The sequence below is a fragment of the Thamnophis sirtalis genome, unplaced genomic scaffold (genome assembly GCF_051295495.1).
Source record: "Thamnophis sirtalis isolate CommonGarterSnake01/CBP01778 unplaced genomic scaffold, rThaSir2_p1.2 scaffold_14, whole genome shotgun sequence".
Lineage (NCBI taxonomy): Eukaryota > Metazoa > Chordata > Lepidosauria > Squamata > Natricidae > Thamnophis > Thamnophis sirtalis.
In genome coordinates, this window is record NW_028261394.1 from 18,287,676 (window position 1) to 18,307,901 (window position 20,226).

The 20,226-nt window shown below is 45.9% G+C and overlaps 1 protein-coding gene across 1 annotated transcript in view; it reads right to left on the bottom strand.

Moving 5' to 3' along the window:
- LOC106556645 (lipase maturation factor 1-like) overlaps nucleotides 1-20,226 on the bottom strand; it is a 122,879-nt gene that overhangs the window by 43,615 nt on the left and 59,038 nt on the right. Inside the window, exon 3 of the mRNA XM_087728566.1 lies at nucleotides 10,939-11,106. Within this exon, the coding sequence (XP_087584692.1) occupies nucleotides 10,939-11,106 (168 nt within the window). The remainder of the gene's footprint in view (nucleotides 1-10,938; nucleotides 11,107-20,226) is intronic.

The following is a 20,226-nucleotide window of genomic DNA, read 5'->3' on the forward strand; positions in this document are numbered from 1 at the left end:
AAGCTACTTGCTTCCAGAATTTATTTACTGAAGCATATATGCCCCTCCATCTAAAATGATGCTGAGTGATTTACATGCATCATTCCACTAATACGCACGATTAAATTAGTATTACTGAGCGTCAACAATGCACAACGAAACCTCATTTTATCAGATACTTTCCTTCTTTCTTCTCCTCTCCCTTCTTCTTTCCTTCCTTCCCTTCATTTTTAAAACCTCATTTTATCAGGTATAAGGGGAAAATGTCCGGGTCAAATGTAATTTCTAATGTTGGATTTCCCCCCTTACCAGAGGGAGCCCCCTTGTAGAGTACTGTGAAGCCCTTACCATGGCAACTCCACTGCGCTGTACAATAGAAGCCATTTAACGGCAGTACGGTAGAAGCCATTTTAAGGCACAACAGGCTGTATCTTAACAGAACACACACCCCGAAGGATTTTAGGGGTGTCTTACCCCAACAATATTTGTTTCCAGAGAGTGTCATCTGTGTACCAAGTTTGGTTGAAATTGCTCAAGGTGCTCCACTGTTATGCTGGAACACACACACACACATATGCACACACAAACAGAGCTCTATGTGTGTGTGTGTGTGTGTGTATGTGTGTGTATATACAAACACACACACACACACACACACACACACACACACACATTTGTGTTGTATTTAAAGTCACAACCCCTGGTATGCCCAAATATGGGAGGAAGTTCACTACTTCCATTCTCTGTCCATCGGCTCGTCACAAGAGACCATCCAGACAGAAACCCAATATTTTTACTGTTGCCTTTGTTACATTTGTGTATAAATACAACACACACATATACAAATACAACACACACACAAACACACACAAACACACACACACACACACACACACACATATATATATGTTGTATTTGTGCTGATAAATAAATAAAGGGAGACTAGTATAGATCTATTTCAAGCTATTTAGCTCTCATCAGCTAGCCATACCCTTACTGGGATTGGAACCTGTGCTGTATTGCATTTTAGGCAGATGTGTCAACCATTATGCCACAGAGTTCCTCTCCTTATCAGCTGACCCAGGGAGAAAGGTATATATTTAAAGTCATTTGGGCATACCAGGGGTTGTGACTTTAAATACAACACGAATGCAACAAAGGCAACAGTAAAAATATTGGGTTTCTGTCTGGATGGTCTCTTATGACGAGCCGATGGACAGAGAATGGAAGCAGTGAACTTCCTCCCATATTTGGGCATACCAGGGGTTGTGACTTTAAATACATACCTATCTCCCTGGCACAGCTGATAAGGAGTAGAATCCTGTGGCTTAGTGGTTAACACATCTGCCTAAGATGCAATACAGCACAGGTTCTAATCCCAGTAAGGGTATGGCTAGCTGATGAGAGCTAAATAGCTTGAAATAGATCTATACTAGTCTCCCTTTATTTATTTATCAGCACAAATATAATACAAATGTAATAAAGGCAACAGTAAAAATATTGGGTTTCTGTCTGGATGGTCTCTTGTGACGAGATCTCACATTGCTCCTGGAAGCACGAAGCCTGAAGATGACGAATGAAACTTCGTCGAAACGTCGCCAAGACACCTCCAATTTTACGCGGGAGAAAACCCGAATAACCAAAGACCTACATACTAACACCCGCAAAAACCTCAGAAAACAAATACACACACACACACACACACACACACACACACACATGTTCCCAACCCATAGAGTCCTGAGCTTTCTTTCACCAGTTGGACCCGCCATACTTGCTGATGTCATTGATCCATCTTCTTTTAAATCTCTTTTGTGGATGCTTTTGATCGAGTGGGATCTATTCTAAGACCACCTTGGTCCATCTGCCCTCAGTTCTTCTTGCTAGGTGACCAGCCTATTTCCATCTCCATTCTTTTACTCTCCTTACAATATCATATGCTTTCATTTGTTCTCTCATCCATGCGCAGGTCTTTCTATCTTGTCTTGTGATGCCGAGCGTGGATCTTTTTCATGGTCCTTTGTGACACTCTTAGCTTTTGTATCGATTATGATGTTAATGTCCATATTTCGCTGGCATATAGTAGAGCAGGTAGCACACACTGATCGAAAACCTTTCTCTTCAGGCAGAGGGGGAAGTTTTTTCTTGAAAATTACACTTAGCTTGCCAAATGCCAGCCAACCACATTTAATATGCCATTCAATTTCCTTTATTATATCACCTTACATTGAGTTTCAGTTTTAGTTTAATAAAATTTGTATGCCGCCCACTCCCATTGGGACTCTGGGCACTCACAAGCAAGATAAAAACATTTGAAAAGTTAAGAAAAGATACAATTATTAAAATTGATACACCATCCATTCTGTCTAAGTGGGGCTGGACATTGATCAACAGCCCCAGGCCTGCCGGAACAGCCAGGTCTCGGTCGCTATTTACGGAAGGCCGGGAGAGTGGTAAGGGTCCGGATCTCAATGGGTAGATCGTTCCACAGGGCCGGTGCAGCTACAGAGAAAACCCTCCCTCAGGAGGCCGCCAGCCGGCATTGACCAGTCGACGGCACCCGGAGGAGGCCCAACCTGGGTGATCTTATTGGTCGTTGGGAGGTGAATGGCAGGAGGCGGTCTCTGAGGTAGCCAGGTCCTATACCATGTAGGGCTTTAAAAGTAACGACTAGCACCTTGAAGTGCGTCCGGAGACCAGTGGGGAGCCAGTGCAGCTCGCGGAGGATAGGTGTAACATGGGTATATCTAGGTACACCCATTATCGCTCGCGCGGCTGCATTCTGGACCAACTGTAGTCTTCGAACACTCTTCAGGGGCACCCCCATGTAGAGCATGTTACAGTAATCCAGTCTTGAGGTGACGAGGGCATGAGTGACCATTCAAAGTGCCTTCCGGTTCAGGTAGGGCCGCAACTGGTGCACCAGGCGAACCTGGGCAAAGGCCCCCCTGGTCACAGCTGACAGATGGTGTTCTAATGTCAGCTGTGGATCCAGGAGGACACCTAAATTGCGGGCCCTCTCCGAGGGGTGTATAATTTCACCCCCCAGGCTGTGAAATGTCTGGACCATCCTTGGGAGGCAGCATCAATAGCCACTCGGTCTTGTCTGGATTGAGTGCAAGCTTGTTCGCTCCCATCCAGACCCTGACAGCCTCCAGGCACTGGCACATCACTTCAACTGCTTCGCTGAGTTGGCACGGGGCGGACAGATACAAATGAGTATCGTCTGCATATTGATGATATTTGATCCCGTGCCGGAGTATGATCTTACCCAGCGGCTTCATGTAGATATTAAATAGGAGGGGGGACAGGACCGAACCCTGCGGCACCCCATATTTGAGGGGCCTAGGGGTGGATCTCTGCCCTCCAACCAGCACCGACTGCGACCTGTCCGAGAGGTAGGAGAACCACCTTAAGACGGTGCCTCCCACTCCCACCTCCTGTAACCGTCGCAGAAGGATACCATGGTCGATGGTATCGAAGGCCACTGAGAGGTCAAGAAGCACTAGGATAGAGGAATGTCCTCTATCCCTGGCCTGCCAGAGATCATCGATCAGCGCGACCAAAGCAGTTTCGGTGCCGTAACCAGGCCTGAAACCCGACTGAAAGGGATCCAGATAATCTGCTTCATCCAAGGACTGTCGGAGTTGAAAGGCCACCACCTTCTCAACAACCTTCCCTACAAATGGGAGGTTGGAGACTGGGCGATAATTGTTCAAGATGGCTGGATCCAGAGAAGGTTTCTTAAGGAGGGGTCTCACCACCACATCCTTTAGAGGGTGCGGGAAGGATCCCTCCCGAAGAGAGGTGTTAACAATCCTCTGGAGCCAGCCACATGTCACCTCCCTGCTGGTCGAGACCAGCCAGGAGGGACACGGGTCCAGTAAACAGGTGGAGGCACTCACCGCTCCCATGGCCTTGTCCACTTCCTCAGGAGCGACAAGTTGAAACTCGCTCCACAAAATCCGATCAAGACCTTCCCCTGGCGTCTCGGCTGGTACCGTCCAAGTGGAGTGATTTTATCCGACAGAAACTGAACAAATTCCTCAGCTTTACCCTGTAGAGGCTCGTCCGCATCCCTTCCTTTCAAGAGGGAACAGGCTATCCTAAACAGGGCAGCTGGGTGCGATTCTGCGGATGCAATAAGAGCGGAAAATTGCGCACATTTCGCCGCCCGTATCACCACTAGATAAGTCCTAATAAAGGCTTTTAATTGTGTTCGGTCGGATTCAGAGTTACTAGCCCTCCAGTGTCGCTCTAGGCGTCTCTTTTGGCGCTTCATCTCCCGGAGTTCCTCGGTAAACCAAGGAGCCCTCCTGGATCCACTGCCGTGGAGAGGCCATAAAGGCGCAATCCTGTTTAGAGCCTCCACCGCCGCTGTATTCCAAGCAGCGACCAAAGACTCCGCCGGACTGTGGACAAGAGAGTCAGGTATCTCACCAAGTGCCGTCTGAAATCCCATAGGGTCCATCAGGCGCCTGGGGTGGAACCACCTAATTGGTTCTATCTCCCTACAGTGGGGGATTGGTTTCCGAAAGTCAAGCCTCAATAGGAAGTGATCTGACCATGACAAGGGCAAGATCTTAATGCCCTTCAAATCTAGATCACGTCTCCACTGCTCCAAGAGAAACACGAGGTCGAGCATGTGGCCCGCTGTATGAGTCGGACCTTGAATTACCTGGGTCAAGTCCATGGCTGTCATGGAAGCCATGAACTCCTGTGCTCCATCAGAGCGTTCGCCGAGTGACGGCAGGTTGAAATCCCCCAGCACTATAAGTCTGGGGAACTCAACCGCCAGCTTGGCTACTGACTCGAGGAGCACAGGCAGGGCTGTTGTAACGCAGTTGGGAGGTAGGTACATTAGAAACAAACCCACTTGACCCCCAAGGTCCAACTTCACCAGAAGGGACTCACACCCGACAGTCTCCGGAGCAGGGATGCTACGAGGAACTAGTGACTCTTGGATGATGACTGCCACTCCCCCATCCCTTCTCTGTTGTCGCGACTGGTGGAGCACCTGAAACCCTTCTGGGCACATTTCAGTGAGGGGGACTCCTCCCTCATGGCCCAGCCAGGTTTCAGTAATACATGCCAGGTCTGCCCCCTCATCTAATATTAGGTCCCGGACGAGGGGAGCTTTGTGAACCACAGACCTGGCATTTAGCAGCAGCAGCCTGAGACCAGGGCCCTGACAACTCTTGCCATCTGGTCCTGGAGTGGAGCTAACAGGGCCGGAAGAGATTTGTTGGGTATATATAATATTTCTCTCCCCCCACCCTCTCTCTTCTCTCTCCCCACTCTCTCTCCCTCTTTCTCTGTCTGTGTCTCTCTCTGTCTCCCTCTCCCCCCTCTCTGCCCCTCTTTCTCTGTCTCTCTTCCTCTCTCTCTTAATCTCCCTTTGTCGCTCTCTCTCTCTGTCCCTCTTTCTCTCCTTCTCTCTGTCCCCCCCTCTTCCTTTCTCTTTGTCTCTGTCTTTCTCTATCTCTCCCTCTCTGTCTCGCTCTCCCTCTTTCTCTGTCTCTCCTTCTTTCTTTCTCTCCCTCGCTTTCTCCCTCTCCCTCTGTCTCTCTCTTTCTCTCCCCCCTCTCCCTCCCGCTCTCTCTCTCTCTCCCCTCCCTTTAACAAATATGTTCAACATATCAACAGAATAGATTTGATTTTTACTATTTTTTTTAAAAAGTATCTGTTACCAACTCTCTGGCTTCGTGGCAGCATACAGATAATGCAAAAGGGAAGATAATTGCCCTGCTGTAGCTAAAGTTAAATTGATGCTCCTTCCTGCGATGATTTTTATCATCGTGAGACTGGAGCTGGGAAGAAGACAAGATCACCTGGGGAGTATTTAAAAAAAGGGGGGAGTCAAACTGACAGCCATAATCACACCATCAAAGCCCACCCCCTTTTTTAAACCTGCATTTTGTGTGAATAAAAAAAAGGGGAGAACCGGGGGCTGCCATCAGGATTTAGAAACGCAGGGCTGGAAGGGACTTTGGAGGTCTTCTAGTCCAACCCCCCTGCCCAAGGCAGGAGACCTGATTAACTTTTATTAACTTTTTGGACCCTCCTCTGGGGTCACCCCAGAAAGAGAGAAAAACCAGGGGATGCACCTCAAGACCCAGAAGACCTTTGAGCTATTGTTTTCCTCAGAAAGGTGGCTGCTTTGTGGGAGGATCCTCACACTTGGGCCACAGGAATGGCCAGCTTGTGGCCATGAGCCACCCCTTGAGGCTGCATCTCAGAGGTGGACGAGTGTTTGCTGAGCTCATCAAACTCATCCGGTGGTCCTTTGTTGGAAACCTGGACATGTTTCTCCAGAGAAAGCAAGTGAGCATCTGCAGAGCTTTCCCTGTTCTGCGTGGAGAGGAAGCCCTGGGCAGGGGCCAAGCTGGACGTCCAGTTCGGACGGGGGCCAACTCAGTGACTCACGGAGAACAGCAGGGCCTAGAACTAGGGATGAAAAAGCAAATTTGTCCAGGGAGAATTTTTATATAAACTTACTCAATTTACACAAAGACTAGATTATACTTGAGCACAGGAAAGCAGCTTATGTTTATGGAGATTCTCAAGTCATTCAAGTCATGGTTGTCCCAAGGGTGCTTTTTTCAACTGGACTTTTTGGTTTTTCTTCTTTGAAGACATTTCGTTTCTCGTCCAAGAAGCTTTTTCAGCTTTGACTGGATGGAGGGGAATGGAAGGATTGATACTCCTTGCATTTAGAATTGGTCATTTGCATTCTTTTAGAGAATCCTTGAGGCCACTTGGATGTTTATCTGTGTCCTCAGAGTCACCTGAGTTTTGAAGCTCCTGGTTCCTGTAGTCTGCAATTCCCCCCCCCCCTCTGGAAATCCATTCTTACTCCCACACCGTTCCAAGGGTGTCCATTCCAAATGGGTCTGTAGAGATTCTCAGTCCTCCAGGTCCCGGTTGTTCCATAGGAGCTTTTTTCAAGAGGCAACTGGGTTTCCTTTTTTTCTTCTTTGAAGATGTTTCGCTTTTCATCCAAGAAGCTTCTTTGGCACTTTTCAGTTTTTTGCCTAACGGACTACAACTCTAAGGAAAACAAAGGTGTACTTCTTAAAGAAAAGTACGGAGAGACAGGCCTCTAGTTTGTAAAGTCCACACGAAGATGGGTATGGGTTTCCAGACAGAACTTTGGCTTCTTGTTAAATTGGTAAACAAAGATCAACATTGCTAACCGCCGAGCGGCAGCTGGAAAAATAAATGATGCAGAACACAACGGACAATTCACTGAATCTTAACGTAAACTTTTAAGGTTTAGAGGGATGCAGTGGCTCGGTGGCTAAGACGCTGAGCTTGTCGATCAGAAAGTCGGTAGTTTGAATCCCTAGTACCGCGTAATGGAGCGAGCTCACATGACTTGTCCCAGCTTCTGCTAACCTAGAAGTTCGAAAGAACGTAAAAAGGGAGGTAGAAAAATAGGAACCACCTTTGGTGGGAAGGTAACAAGCGTTCTGTACCCCTTTGCTGTTTAGTCATGCCGACCACATGAACACGGAGCACCACCCCTTAGAGTCGGGAACGACTAGCACATTTGTGTGAAGGGAACCTTTACCTTTATAAACAGGTTGACAGTTGGGAATTAGTTGTTTAGCAGAGTGATGGCATGGGGGAAAACCTGTCCCTGTGTCCAGTTGTTCTGGTGTGCAGTGCCCTATATAAAATAATCTACAGACCCCTCACATCCTCAACATAAATTGTTTCAACTCCTACCCTCAAACTGATGCTATAGGGCAGTGGTCTCCAACCTTGGCAACTTTAAGACTTGTGGACTTCAACTCTCAGAGTTCCTCAGCCAGCAAAGCTGGCTGAGGAACTCTGAGAGTTGAAGTCCACAGGTCTTAAAGTTAGTCTTAACTTTATATATTTGGTCTGTTGAGGACAATTGTCCAGAAAACAGAGTCAATGCAAAACCTCAGAGATTCTGTTTTAGATTACTAGTTTCTCTGTCTCATCTGGAGAGAGAGAGAGCTGATTTTGGCTCATCTCAAAATAAATAAATAAATAAACTAAGCCAGGTTGGGCCTGGTTAATACTTGGAAGGAAAAAGGCCCAGCAAAGCCCAAGGGCTGCGGGCTAGATGGAGAAATCAAAAGATTCTTTTTGGGAAAAAGGCAAGTGGCAGCATTCCATGTCCCTGCCTAGAAAACCAATGAAGTCACTGGAGTTTTACTCAAGGAACATTTTACAGCCTTCACTGGGAAGCCTTGGTGAATTCAATCATTTCGAATGCTGAACCAGACTTGGGATGAAGCTCCAGCTTTGGTCCACCGCCCTCCCCCCGCAGTGATGCCAGCTCCAAATTACAGCTCTGAATGAAGAAGCCCAAGGACACCAGAAACAGATTCTCAAGCAGAAAGACTATGAAGGCTATCAGAGGTGTCAAACGTAGCCCTGAGCTCAAAACTCTTTTATTTATTTGTTAAATTTATTTATTGCCTATCTTGCTGTGGGGCTATTTCAAGTGAAGAACTCTTACCTAAAGTTGAGGTGTATCAGGATTCTAGGAAAGGAGTGTAGAGGAAAGGAGGAAAGGAGGGGAGAGGAAAGGAAAGGAAAGGAGAGGAAAGAAGGAAAGGAGGGGAGAGGAAAGGAAAGAAGAGGAAAGAAGGAGAGGAGAGGAGAGGAAAGGAAAGAAGAGGAAAGAAGGAAAGGAAAGGGGAGGAGAGGAAAGAAGGAGAGGAGAGGAAAGGGGAGGAGAGGAAAGGGGAGAGGAGGAAAGGAGAAAGGAGGGGAGAGGCAAGGAAAGAAGGAAAGGAGGAGAGAGGAAAGGAGGAGAGGAGAGGAAAGGAAAGGAAAAACACCCGCCCTATTTCTGTCTAAAACGTCTGTTGTCAGAAAGGGACCAGGTCAAAGACCTGATCTGAGCTCTTAAAAAATGATCCATTTTGATTTGTTATACAAACGCGGCTGGTATACCTTAAAATTAAGCACGTTTTATTCCTCCAATGATTTTCCTCTTTCATTTTTGGAAGAGAGTTCCCCAATTGTTAATGGCCGTGCCAGAGCTAACGCAGTGGCTGTTTATCCGCCCATTTCCATGATCCTTTCCAATTAATTGAGTGCATGCCATGATTAAATAAAGTATGAGTCATATCTCGGTTAGGTGGGATTTTTTTAAGCCAAGAAGGCTGAGAGCTCAGCCCTCCCTTCCTCAATAAATCCTTTCCTCAAACTCTGTTTTTGAGACGCTGAAATGTTCCCATTGCGACAACTAATTCAAGTTTCTTTCAAATTATTTTTATAAGTAATAAAACAATTTGTTTTTTATTAGAGCCTGTCAAAAGTAGGCACTGGGTTTATTCTAAAAGAAAACAGCATTGGTTGTGGGTTGGAACGCCATTAGGATGTTTCTGAATGGTTCCCAACCACAGTCAAAAACAGAGTTTATGGCTTCAGGTTGTGTAGAGACATTTACACAATTAAAACATAAATTAGGAGTGGAAGCAGAGGAGAAGAGGGCCTTACACCAGAAGCGAATGAAATGCTTGCCTCCCCTGCCTTTCCCTTGACTTCTGCCCAATGCAACACCCCTCTTGACCAACTGGTGAGGGAGTTGCAGTCACACAACGCAACTCAGGTTCGCCCGGACTCTGCCCCATGGCAAAGGGAATGGCGGAGAGGAGATGGCTTCTGGAATCAGGATACTGTCCAGTTGCTAGGTGACTCCAGTCCCCTCCATCCGAGCACCTGCAGGAATGTCCTTGGTTGCCATGAGAAAGTATTTTGTTTTGGCTACAACTGTCTCTATTCCCTCCTCTCTCTTCTCTGGTGTGTCAGCACTCAAGTCTCAAAATGGCCTCAGTCAGGCCAGCTTCAGGGTTGACAAAGAGGCTTGCTTGTCAAGGATCTCTATGGTACAATCAAATTACAGCTGAGAGCTTTGACTGTACAATTCTCATTTGGCTATCCTGTCCATCAACCAGCTACCATTTATTGACTTGATACTTACCAAGAGGATCTGCAACCCAACATTTGTTACCTTTTGCTTCACACATGTTAAGCCAGACTTATCAAGAAAAAAAACCAGAAGGTAAATTTCAGATTGTAGTAAGATTTTTTAAATCTTACTTTGGGTTTTTAGTGTATAGGTAGTATGCGACAGTTCATTTAGTGACCATTCAAAGTTACAACAGTGTCAGAGTATGTTCATAGACTGGAATAGACCTGGCAACAGGTCAGCCAATAGGGACTATTTGGAAACAGAAACAGTATTTGCTGTATGAGCAACAAGGAGACAGCATGGAGCCTGGGCGTGGCTTAGCTATGGAGCTTTGAGTCTGTGCAAAAGCCCCCAAACTAGTTTGCTGCTGGAACTGAAACTGGAAACTGTTCTATCCTCTGCCTATGTTTCTTTGCACTCTCTACCACTCTTGGTATTGTATATATGTCTCATGGGTTATTATGTATATAAAGAGAAGTTAACGAATCCTGCTGAATCAGTTACCTATGTGTGCTTTCTGGATGTGATTGCTGCAACAAACTCTGACAAACAGCACTGAATAAAGTGACATGACCATTTTTCATACTTTTGGCCATTGAAAAATGCATCAAAATTCAGATGCTTGACAACTGGTTCATATGTGTGATGGTTCCAGTATCCCGGGGGAATATGATCAATTTCTGAGACTTTCTGACAAGCAAAGTCAATGGGAGTGCCGCTTAACAACCATGTTACCAACTTAACAACAACTGTAGTGATTCACTTAAGAAATGTGGCAAGAAAAGTCGTAAAATTGGGCAAAACTCACTGAACACATTTTTCACCTAGCAACATAAATTCCAGGGTCATTTGTGGTCATAAGTCGAGGACTACCTGTTATATAGCAGTTTGGGGAATCAAGTCTCCTTTTTAGGTGGACAGAATCTAGAAAAAGGTTAACTCCAAACCTGTGATGAAAGCTGAAGAGCCCAAAGCGAGGATCCTTTCTATGCTCTCACCTGGAAGAGGATCTGAAGGACGCCATGGGCCATACACATGCGCCGGCCCAGGAAGACAAAGAAGGGCACAACCAGCTCAATGAAATGGTTGAAGATGGTCTCAAATGCATGGAACCACCAGGGCGACCGGTGCATAAAATAGGCCACAGGATTGGGAACAGGCTGGGTCTGGAAGAGAGAAAACAAGAAGGTAGCAATAGCATTTAGATTTATATGCTGCTTCACAGTGTTTTACAGACCACTCTAAGCAGTTTACAGAGTCAGGCTAGTGCTCCCAACTATCTTGGTCTTCATTTTACCAACCTCGGAAGGATGGAAGGCTGAGTCAACTTTGAACCACCAAATCCATCCATCCATCCATCCATCCATCCATCCATCCATCCATCCATCCATCCATCCATCCATCCATCCATCCATCCATCCTTCCTTCCTTCCTTCCTTCCTTCCTTCCTTTCCTTCCTTCCTTCCTTCCTTCCTTCCTTCCTTCCTTCCTTCCTTCCTGCCTGCCTCGCCTCGCCTCGCCTCGCCTCCCCTTCCTTTCTCTCCCTCCCTCCTTCTCAATAGCACTTAATATTAATAGCACTCAATCTGCACCTCCATAACTGTCTGGTTTGTCTTTGCAGGCAAACAAGACAAACACAGACTTCAACGGACAATTAGAACTGCAGAAAAAACAATGGCTACCAACCTGCCTTCCATTGAGGACCTGTATATACTGCAGGAGTCAAAAAGAGGCCTGTGAAAGTATCTACAGATCCCTCACATCCAGGGCATAAATTGTTTCAACTTCTACCCTCAAAACGACGCTATAGAGCACTGCACACCTGAACAACTAGGCACAAGGACAGTTTTTCCCCGAAAGCCATCACTCTGCTAAACAACTAATTCCCACAACACTGTCATATTACCTACTTACTAAGACTGTATTACTATTATTCTTCTCATCCTTCCTAGTACCTATCGCTTCCTACTTATGATTATAAACATGTTGCTTGTATCTTTCAATTTATATTGTTTTTATTGTTTCCTAGTAGGGTTTGATAGCTTATTAATAACCTATGACTATCACTAAGTGTTGTATCTTTTTATTCTTGATGAACTTATTTATTCTCCTTAGGTACACTGAGAGCATATGCACCAAAGACAAATTCCTTGTGTGTCCAACCACACTTGACAAATAAAGAATTCTATTCTATTCTATTCCTGATTCTCTATTCTATTCTATTCCTGATTTTCTATTCTATTCTACTCTACTCTATTCTACTCTACTCTATTCTACTCTAATCTAATCTATTCTATTCCTGATTCTCTATTCTGTTCTGTTCTGTTCGTATTCTATTCTATTCCTGATTTTATTTTCTATTCTATTTTATTCTATTCTATTCCTCATTCTCTATTCTGTTCTGTTCTATTCTATTCTTAGATTTATATACCGCTTCACAGTGTTTTTACAGCCCACTCTAAGCGGTTTACAGAGTCAGCCTCTTGCCCCCAGCAATCTGGGTCCTCATTTTACCTCAGAAGGATGGAAGTTTCTCCTTAGTTCCAGGTTGCCTCTCTCCTTGATTGGTTTCCCCTTAGTTGACCCTTGATTAGCTTGGATACTTCAAACAACTTCTTCAGGCAAGGGCCAGGTTTCCGCAACGGCCAAGCCTGAAGCCTGGCTTGGGGTGCTGTGTGAGCTCAACAACATCGACACCCAAGCTTTGACAGGCCTGCCGCTTGACGCCTGCAGAGAGGAGCTGATGCTCTCAGCGCCTGCTGCAGCCGCTTCCTACCCAGATCTGGTTTCAGCTCCTCTGGATTCACACCTGTTTTGTAGCCAGCAGGCAGCCAGTGGCTTCCAGCATTGCGATGTCTGCTGGAGAATGGACAACTGAGGCTACACAATCCACCTCAACGAGACGGGGTTAGTTGAAGACTCTAACTGGCCCCTTCTAAAGATGTACAGGTAGTCCTTGACTTATAACCGTTTGTTTAGTGACCGTTCCAAGTTGCAAAGGCACTGAAACACAGTCATAACGTGAGTTATGACCGTTTTTCACACTTACAACTGTCCCCACCTAGTTGAAAGTTCAAGATCCTGCCCCCACACCCACAAGTCCATCCCATGGCCCAATCTCCCACTGCCATACTGGCAGTTCCTCCCATCCAGTTCTGGTGAGGTGCAGAGGTGCAAAGACAAAGGATGACCCTGGCTTTCTAGAAGGAATTTTGTTATGGCTACATAGCATCTCACTCCTACAATCCCCCCTCCCATTTTCCCACAATAGAAAATGCATAGTAGAATAATAGAATAATAGAAAGTGCGACAGGCCAAAGATCCAAAAGAAAAGATGGCTGCAGGCCTGACACCAGGGTCAAGTGATCAAAATTTGGATGCTTGGCATCTGACTTGTATTTATGACAACTGAAGTGTCCCAGGGGTCACCTGATCCCCTTTTGCGACCTTCTGACAAGCAAAGACAATGGGGAAATCCCAGCCAGATTCATTTAATGTCCATGTTACTAATGTAACCACTGCAATGATTCGCTTAACAAATGTGGCAAGAAAAGGCCGTAAAATGGGGCAAAATTGACTTAACAAATAGCAACATAAATGTTGGGCTCTATTATGGTCCTAAATTGAGGACTACCAGTATTGAGAGGAAGTCTGAGATCCTTGCTGACAGATTGTTCTTTACATTCTAAGACCACGTTCCTCAAATTTGGTGTTTTCAAGATGTGTGGCCCTCAACTTCCAGAATTCCCCAGTTAGGCATGTCACTATGGTTGAGAAACATAAATCTACTAATAACATAGTTCATTTAGGGACAGTTCCAAGTTACAACAGCTCCGAAAAAAGTGACTTAAGACCACTTTTCACACTATCAAAAATACAATACCTGCCCATTGCTACACACCTGCTGCTTTTCGGAATGGTGGATTGTCCCCAAGATTTTTTATCTTGGGAAGTAGATGAGAGAGGAAGGAAGACAGACAAACAGCAGAGAAATCAGGAGCCAAATAACAAAGGCTGAGGATTTAGGCATTTTAGCGCATCGAACACAAATTATACTTCTATACATTCTCCAATCTTCTGACAGCGAAGCAAAGTAGGTTGAAGAGACCAATGATAATTGGAAGAGACGCAACACATCTTTAAATGGTTTGCAGCAGAAAGGAAGGAAAGCAAAGCAAAAACAATGAGAGGGAAGAGTGTGCGCAAGAGAACGGCCTCCCCGCCCTCTGCCGAACACTGGAACGAATGCAGCGCCTTTATTAGCATAGCTGGAATTAATCATCTTGTTGCTTTCTATTGGTTTTGGGCTGGATGGAATTCCCTCGGGACAAAAAACCGCATCCTTCCTTCCGCTGACAGAGGGGCAGGACGGAACAAGCTGAGGGGTCATGGAGCACTGCCGAGGCCCTGCACTCGGGGTCAGGGACAAGGGCTGCCGGCCCCCCACTCCCAGCCCAGCGGGGACTGGTTTGAGTTAGCCTCTGAGGGCAGCTGGGCCAAAGTGTGTGTGTGAGAGGGCGGGGGGGGGGGAGGGAGGGAGGGAGAGAGAGAAACAAATGGAGAAAGAGGAAAGGGAGAGGGAAAGGGAGGCAGGGAGAGGGAGAGAGAGAAAGAAAGAGAGAAAGGGAGTGAAAAAGAAAGACAAGGGGAATGGGAAAGTGAGAAAGCGAACAAGAGGGAGGGAGAGAGAGAAAGAGAGAGAGAGAGAGAGAAAGGGAGTGAAAAAGAGAAAGGGAATGAGAAACTGAGAAAGAGAGAAAGAAAGAGGGAGGAAGGGAGAGAAAAAGACAAAATAGGTGGGCTTTGTGCTGTTTTACTCAAATCACAGAAACGATGCACAGAAGTTGTGTATCTTCAACATCTTCATCAATGATTTGGATGAGGGAATAAATGGGGAACTCATCAAATTTGCAGATGACACCAAGCTGGCAGGAATAGCCAACACTCCAGAAGATAGGCTCAAGATACAGAAGGATCTTGACAAACTTGAACATTGGGCACTATCTAACAAAATGAAATTCTATGGTGAAAAAAGTAAGGTTCTACATTTAGGCAAGAAAAACGAAATGCACAGGTACAATATAGGTGGTACCTTGCTCAATAGTAGTAACTGTGAGAGGAATCTTGGAGTCCTAGTGGACAACCATTTAAATATGAGCCAGCAGTGTGTAGCAGCGGCCAAAAAAGCCAACACAGTTCTAGGCTGCATAAACAGAGGGATAGAATCAAGATCACATGAAGTGTTAAGGCCACTTTATAAGGCCTTGGTAAGGCCACACTTGGAATACGGCATTCAGTTTTGGTTGCCACAATGTAGAAAAGATGTGGAGACTCTAGAAAGATTGCAGAGAAGAGCAACAAAGATGATTAGGGGACTGAAGACTAAAACATATGAAGAACGGTTGCAGGAACTGGGTATGTCTAGTTTAATGAAAAGGGGAGACAGGATAGCAGTGTTCAAATATCACAGGGGTTGCCACAAAGAAGAGGGAGTCAAACTATTCTCCAAGACACCTGAGGGTAGAACAAGAAGCAATGGATGGAAACTAATCCAGGAGAGAAGCAACTTAGAGCTGAGGAGAAATTTCCTGACAGTTAGAACAATTAATCAGTGGAACAGCTTGCTTCCAGAGGTTGTGAATGTCCCAACACTGGAAGTCTTTAAGAAGATGTTGGATGGCCATTTGTCTGGAATGATGTAGAGTTTCCTGCCGAGGCAGGCGGTTGGACTAGAAGACCTCCAAGGGCCCTTCCAACTCTGCTATCGTATTGTATTAAGATGCATCCAACCAGTAAGGAGAAAATGCATACCAAATTTCCTGGAGCTCAGCCAGTGTGTTCCTTTCTCTTCCCAAACCACTTGTGTTTTTGCTCTAATGTGACAGCCCCTCAAGTAGTAGAAGATAATAGTCACCCCTAATCCTACTCTTTGGTAGACCAGAGATTCCCAGTTCTGTCAACTGTGCATCATACAATTTAGTCTCCAGCCCCATAATCTCTTGTCATTTTTCTCTGCACTTGAGTTTCTAGAGTCTTAACATCATTTTTGTCAGGGCCAAAGCTGAACACAGTATTCCAAGCCTTACTGAAGCCTTACTGAAGCCTTACTGAAGGAGTACAAAGCAGCATTGACACTTTACATGATCTTGATACCATCCCTTTGTTGATTGGCCTTTTTGGCAAGTGCTGCACACTGCTGGCTTGCACTTAAGTGGTGGCCCACTAGGACACCTCTTAAGCTATTATAGGATGGAATTAGAAAAGTTGGAGAGGACCTTGGAGGTCTTCTAGTCCAACCCCCTGCCTAGGCAGAAAACTCTATACCATTTCAGACAAATGGTTATCCAATCTCTTCTTAAAGACTTCCAGTGTTGGAGCATTCACAACTTCTGGAGGCAAGTTGCTCCACTGGTTAATTGTTCAAGGTTCAAGGTTCATTTTATTTATATGCCGCCCTATTCCCAGCGGGACTCAGGGCGGCGCACAAACCCAAGGGAGGGGAAGGGAAACACAAAGAACTACAACAAAAAAGTACAAGGGAATTTAAAACAACCAACAGCCACACGATTCGAGAGGGGAAGGGAACTCATCGACCCCAGGCCTGCCGACACAGCCAGGTTTTAACGGCTTTTCAGAAGGCCTGGAGAGAGGTGAGGGTCCGAATCTCTGCGGGGAGCTCGTTCCAAAGGGCCGGAGCTGCCACAGAGAAGGCCCTCCCCCGGGTAGTAGCCAGATGACATTGGCCGGTAGACGGAACCCGGAGGAGACCTAATCTGTGTGATCTAATGGGTCTTTGGGAGGTAATTGGCAGCAGGCGGTCTCTCAAGTACCCAGGTCCAATACCATGAAGGGCTTTATAAGTGACAACTAGCACCTTGAAGCGTATACGGAGACCAATCGGTAACCAGTGCAGCTCGAGGAGGATAGGTGTAACGTGGGTGTACAGAGGTGCACCCACAATCGCTCGCGCGGCTGCATTCTGGACGAGCTGAAGTCCCACCCCCACCTCTCGTAATCGTCGCAGAAGGATACCATGGTCAATGGTATCGAAGGCCGCTGAGAGGTCAAGAAGCACTAGGACGGAGGCGTGACCCCTATCCCTGGCTCGCCAGAGATCATCGATCAGCGCGACCAAAGCAGTTTCCGTGCTGTAACCAGGCCTGAAACCCAACTGAAAGGAATCCAGATAATCGGTTTCATCCAAGGACCGTCAGAGTTGAGAGGCCAATTGAAGGACAATTATCCAAATTGTCCTGAGATGAATCTGCAGGACATAATATAATTCCTGTAAAATAAGCGATAAAGCATTAGGAGCTGATGTTCCCCCAGTGCCTAAATTCTATCAAACTCCAGAGGTCACCAAAGCCATTCCGTTCACCAGGTAGGAAGTTGGTGTTCTTACAATTCATTCCTTAAGAGGCCAAACAATCTAGTCCCATGATGGTGAACCTATGGCATCATAAGAGCCATCTCTGCGGGCACATGAGTTGTTGACCTATGTCAGCTCCAGCTCACGTTTATGCCAGCCAGCTGATTTTCAGCCTCTCCGGAGAGCCCGGGTGGCTGTTTTTGCCCTCCCCAGTTTATGGAGGTTTTCCTGGAGCCTGGGGAGGGTGAAAATACCCTGCCCCAAGCCCCCCCGGAGGAAATACTAAACTCAGCTTGATAGTGAGCAGCACACTGGCAGTGCAACGCGTGGGGGGGGATTGTGTGTGCAGGCACATGCAGAGATGTGCTTTGCATTATGGGTGCCAGCACGCACATGCGCTATCGCATATGCGTGCTCGCATTTTTGGCGCCCAAACAAAACAACAACAAAAAGGTTAGCCATCATTGACCTAGTATGTTTTTAAGCATCGGCAAATCCTAAAGGAAGAAAAGTGTAGCGCCTGAGTTTCATGGATTCCATTCAGTGGATTTTGGATGGAGAAACCGCCAGTGGAAGTAGGTGATATAGAAAACTTTGCATGGGTAGGTAGTCCAGATGACCATTTGAAAACACCATTTCTAATGTCCCAAAGGTGCTTTTTTCAGGAGGCAACAGGACTTTCTTGTTTTTTTCTTTTGAAGACATTTCGCTTCTCATCCAAGAAGCTTCTTCAGCTCTGACTGGATGGTGAGGAATGGAAGGATTTATACTCCATGTAGACAGCTGGTCATTTGCATCCTTTTAGAGGGTTGTTGAAGCACTTGGAAGTTTATCTGTGTCCCCGGGGCACAGTTGGTGCTGAGTTGGTGCTCCTGGTTCCTGTAGTTGGCCATTTTTCCTCTGGAAATCCATTCCCCCTCCCGCACTATTCCAAGGACTTTCATCCCAAATTGTATAGCTAAAAGTCTGTAGAGATTCTCCTTCATCCAGGTCATGGTTGTCCCAAAGGTGCTTTTTTCAGGAGGCAATTGGACTTTCTTGTTTTTTTCTTTGAAGATGTTTCACTTCTCATCCAAGAAGCTTCTTCAGCTCTGACAGGATGGTGAGGAATGGAAGGATTTATATTCCTTGCCGATTCCTTCCCTACTATCCTTCCTGTCAGAGCTGAAGAAGCTTCTTGGATGAGAAGCGAAACGTCTTCAAAACAAAAAACCAGGAAGTCCACTTGCCTCCTGAAAAAGCACCTTTGGGACAACCATGACTTGGATGGCTGAGAATCTCTACAGACTTTTAGACATGGTTAATGTCTAATGCAACTGAAGTATTTGAGTCAGCATATTTTAATATATTATTATTAATAATAAGTTAATAATAAATATTATTATTATATTGTAACATATTAGCATATTTTATCTGATTTGCAGTAATTTGCAGATATTACACAAACGATGCCATCAATAGAAATGATCATCATTTTGTAACTACATTTAAGAATAGGACTCCCGTTTTCCGCATGTCTCTTAAATCAAGATTTCTCAGGGTTTGGACTGAACCTTAACGGAGTAATTGAGGGTCTTTCAGCCAGCTTGACTCAGTCCATCCTGGAACTAAAAGAATTACCAAAAACATGGAACCACTTGGAAGATCTTGGTAACTGAGAGAGCCTCCCCTCCCGCCCCGCATCCTTCCCACACCACAGGCTGATTTTCTTGGAGTGCCCCATGATGGGCCTCCCCAGTGTTCCTCTCATATTGGGAAGATTTCAGAGGGCACTGCAATATGGCTCCCATTAAGCCTTGAATGTCAAGAAAACCATGTATACGATTAACATCTAGATCGAGTAGGAGCCATAGAAAACAGTGTTCCCACAGTCCCAGATGTTGCCAAAACAGGAACAGCAGTGTTTCCCATGGCTCCTTTTCTTCCCCATATGCAATGGTGAAAGATAGGTGGGCGGGTGGGAGGGGAGGCAGGGGTACTCTGGTCATACCCCTTCTGGCGGTAAGAATGGAATGGGATGGGATGGAATGAAATGGGACAGGACAGGAGGGAAGGGGAGGGAAGGGAGGAGAGAAGAAAACGGAACAGAGGTTGAAGTCCACACTTCTTCACGATGCCAAGTTTGAGAAACACTGCTCCAAATAAACACATAAACAGTAAAAATCATCAAAATCATCATAATCATCACTGGCATAGAAGGATGGCTCACGAACGCCATGTTTATGCCAAACGCAACCATCTTCTACCAGTTCTTGACTGCACTCCCAATGTGTTCCATGCCATCTTCCCACTCAAGCCCAATTTATTGACACAGTTAGTACAGAAAAAGCTTTGGCAGCCCTTGCTCTGAACATAGAAAACAGCATTGCAAATATCACCTATTTATTCTGGGCATTCCTGGGGAAGCAGTTCTAAAATTACACCAGGAACCATGGATCCATTCAGGCTATTTATTTATTCAGAATCCTTGCAAAACATTGAAGGGTTGGCAATCGCTCTGAGACATTATGACTCTCTGTTCTTCTGTGATCCACTCCCAGCTTCACCTCATTAATGGGCAGACCCCAAATTACAGTAGGGGGTCTGTCAATTAATATGCACCTCAAAGATCTAGGTGTCCTGGTGGACCACCGCTTGAGTCTGAGTCTGCAGTGTGCCGCAGCGGCCCCAAAAGCCAACTCACTCCTTGGCTGCAGCAACAGAGGGATAGCATCAAGGTCATGGGATGGTACACTCTATTCCACACTGGTGAGGCCATATTTGGGATACTGTGTCCAATTCTGGTCACAGCAACACAAGAAAGATGCAGACACCCTAGAAAGAGTACTAGGAGAAGAGCTTCTAAAACAGGGGTCCCCAAACTTGGCAACTTTAAGACTTGTGGACTTCAACTCCCAGAATTCTCCCATAGCTGGCT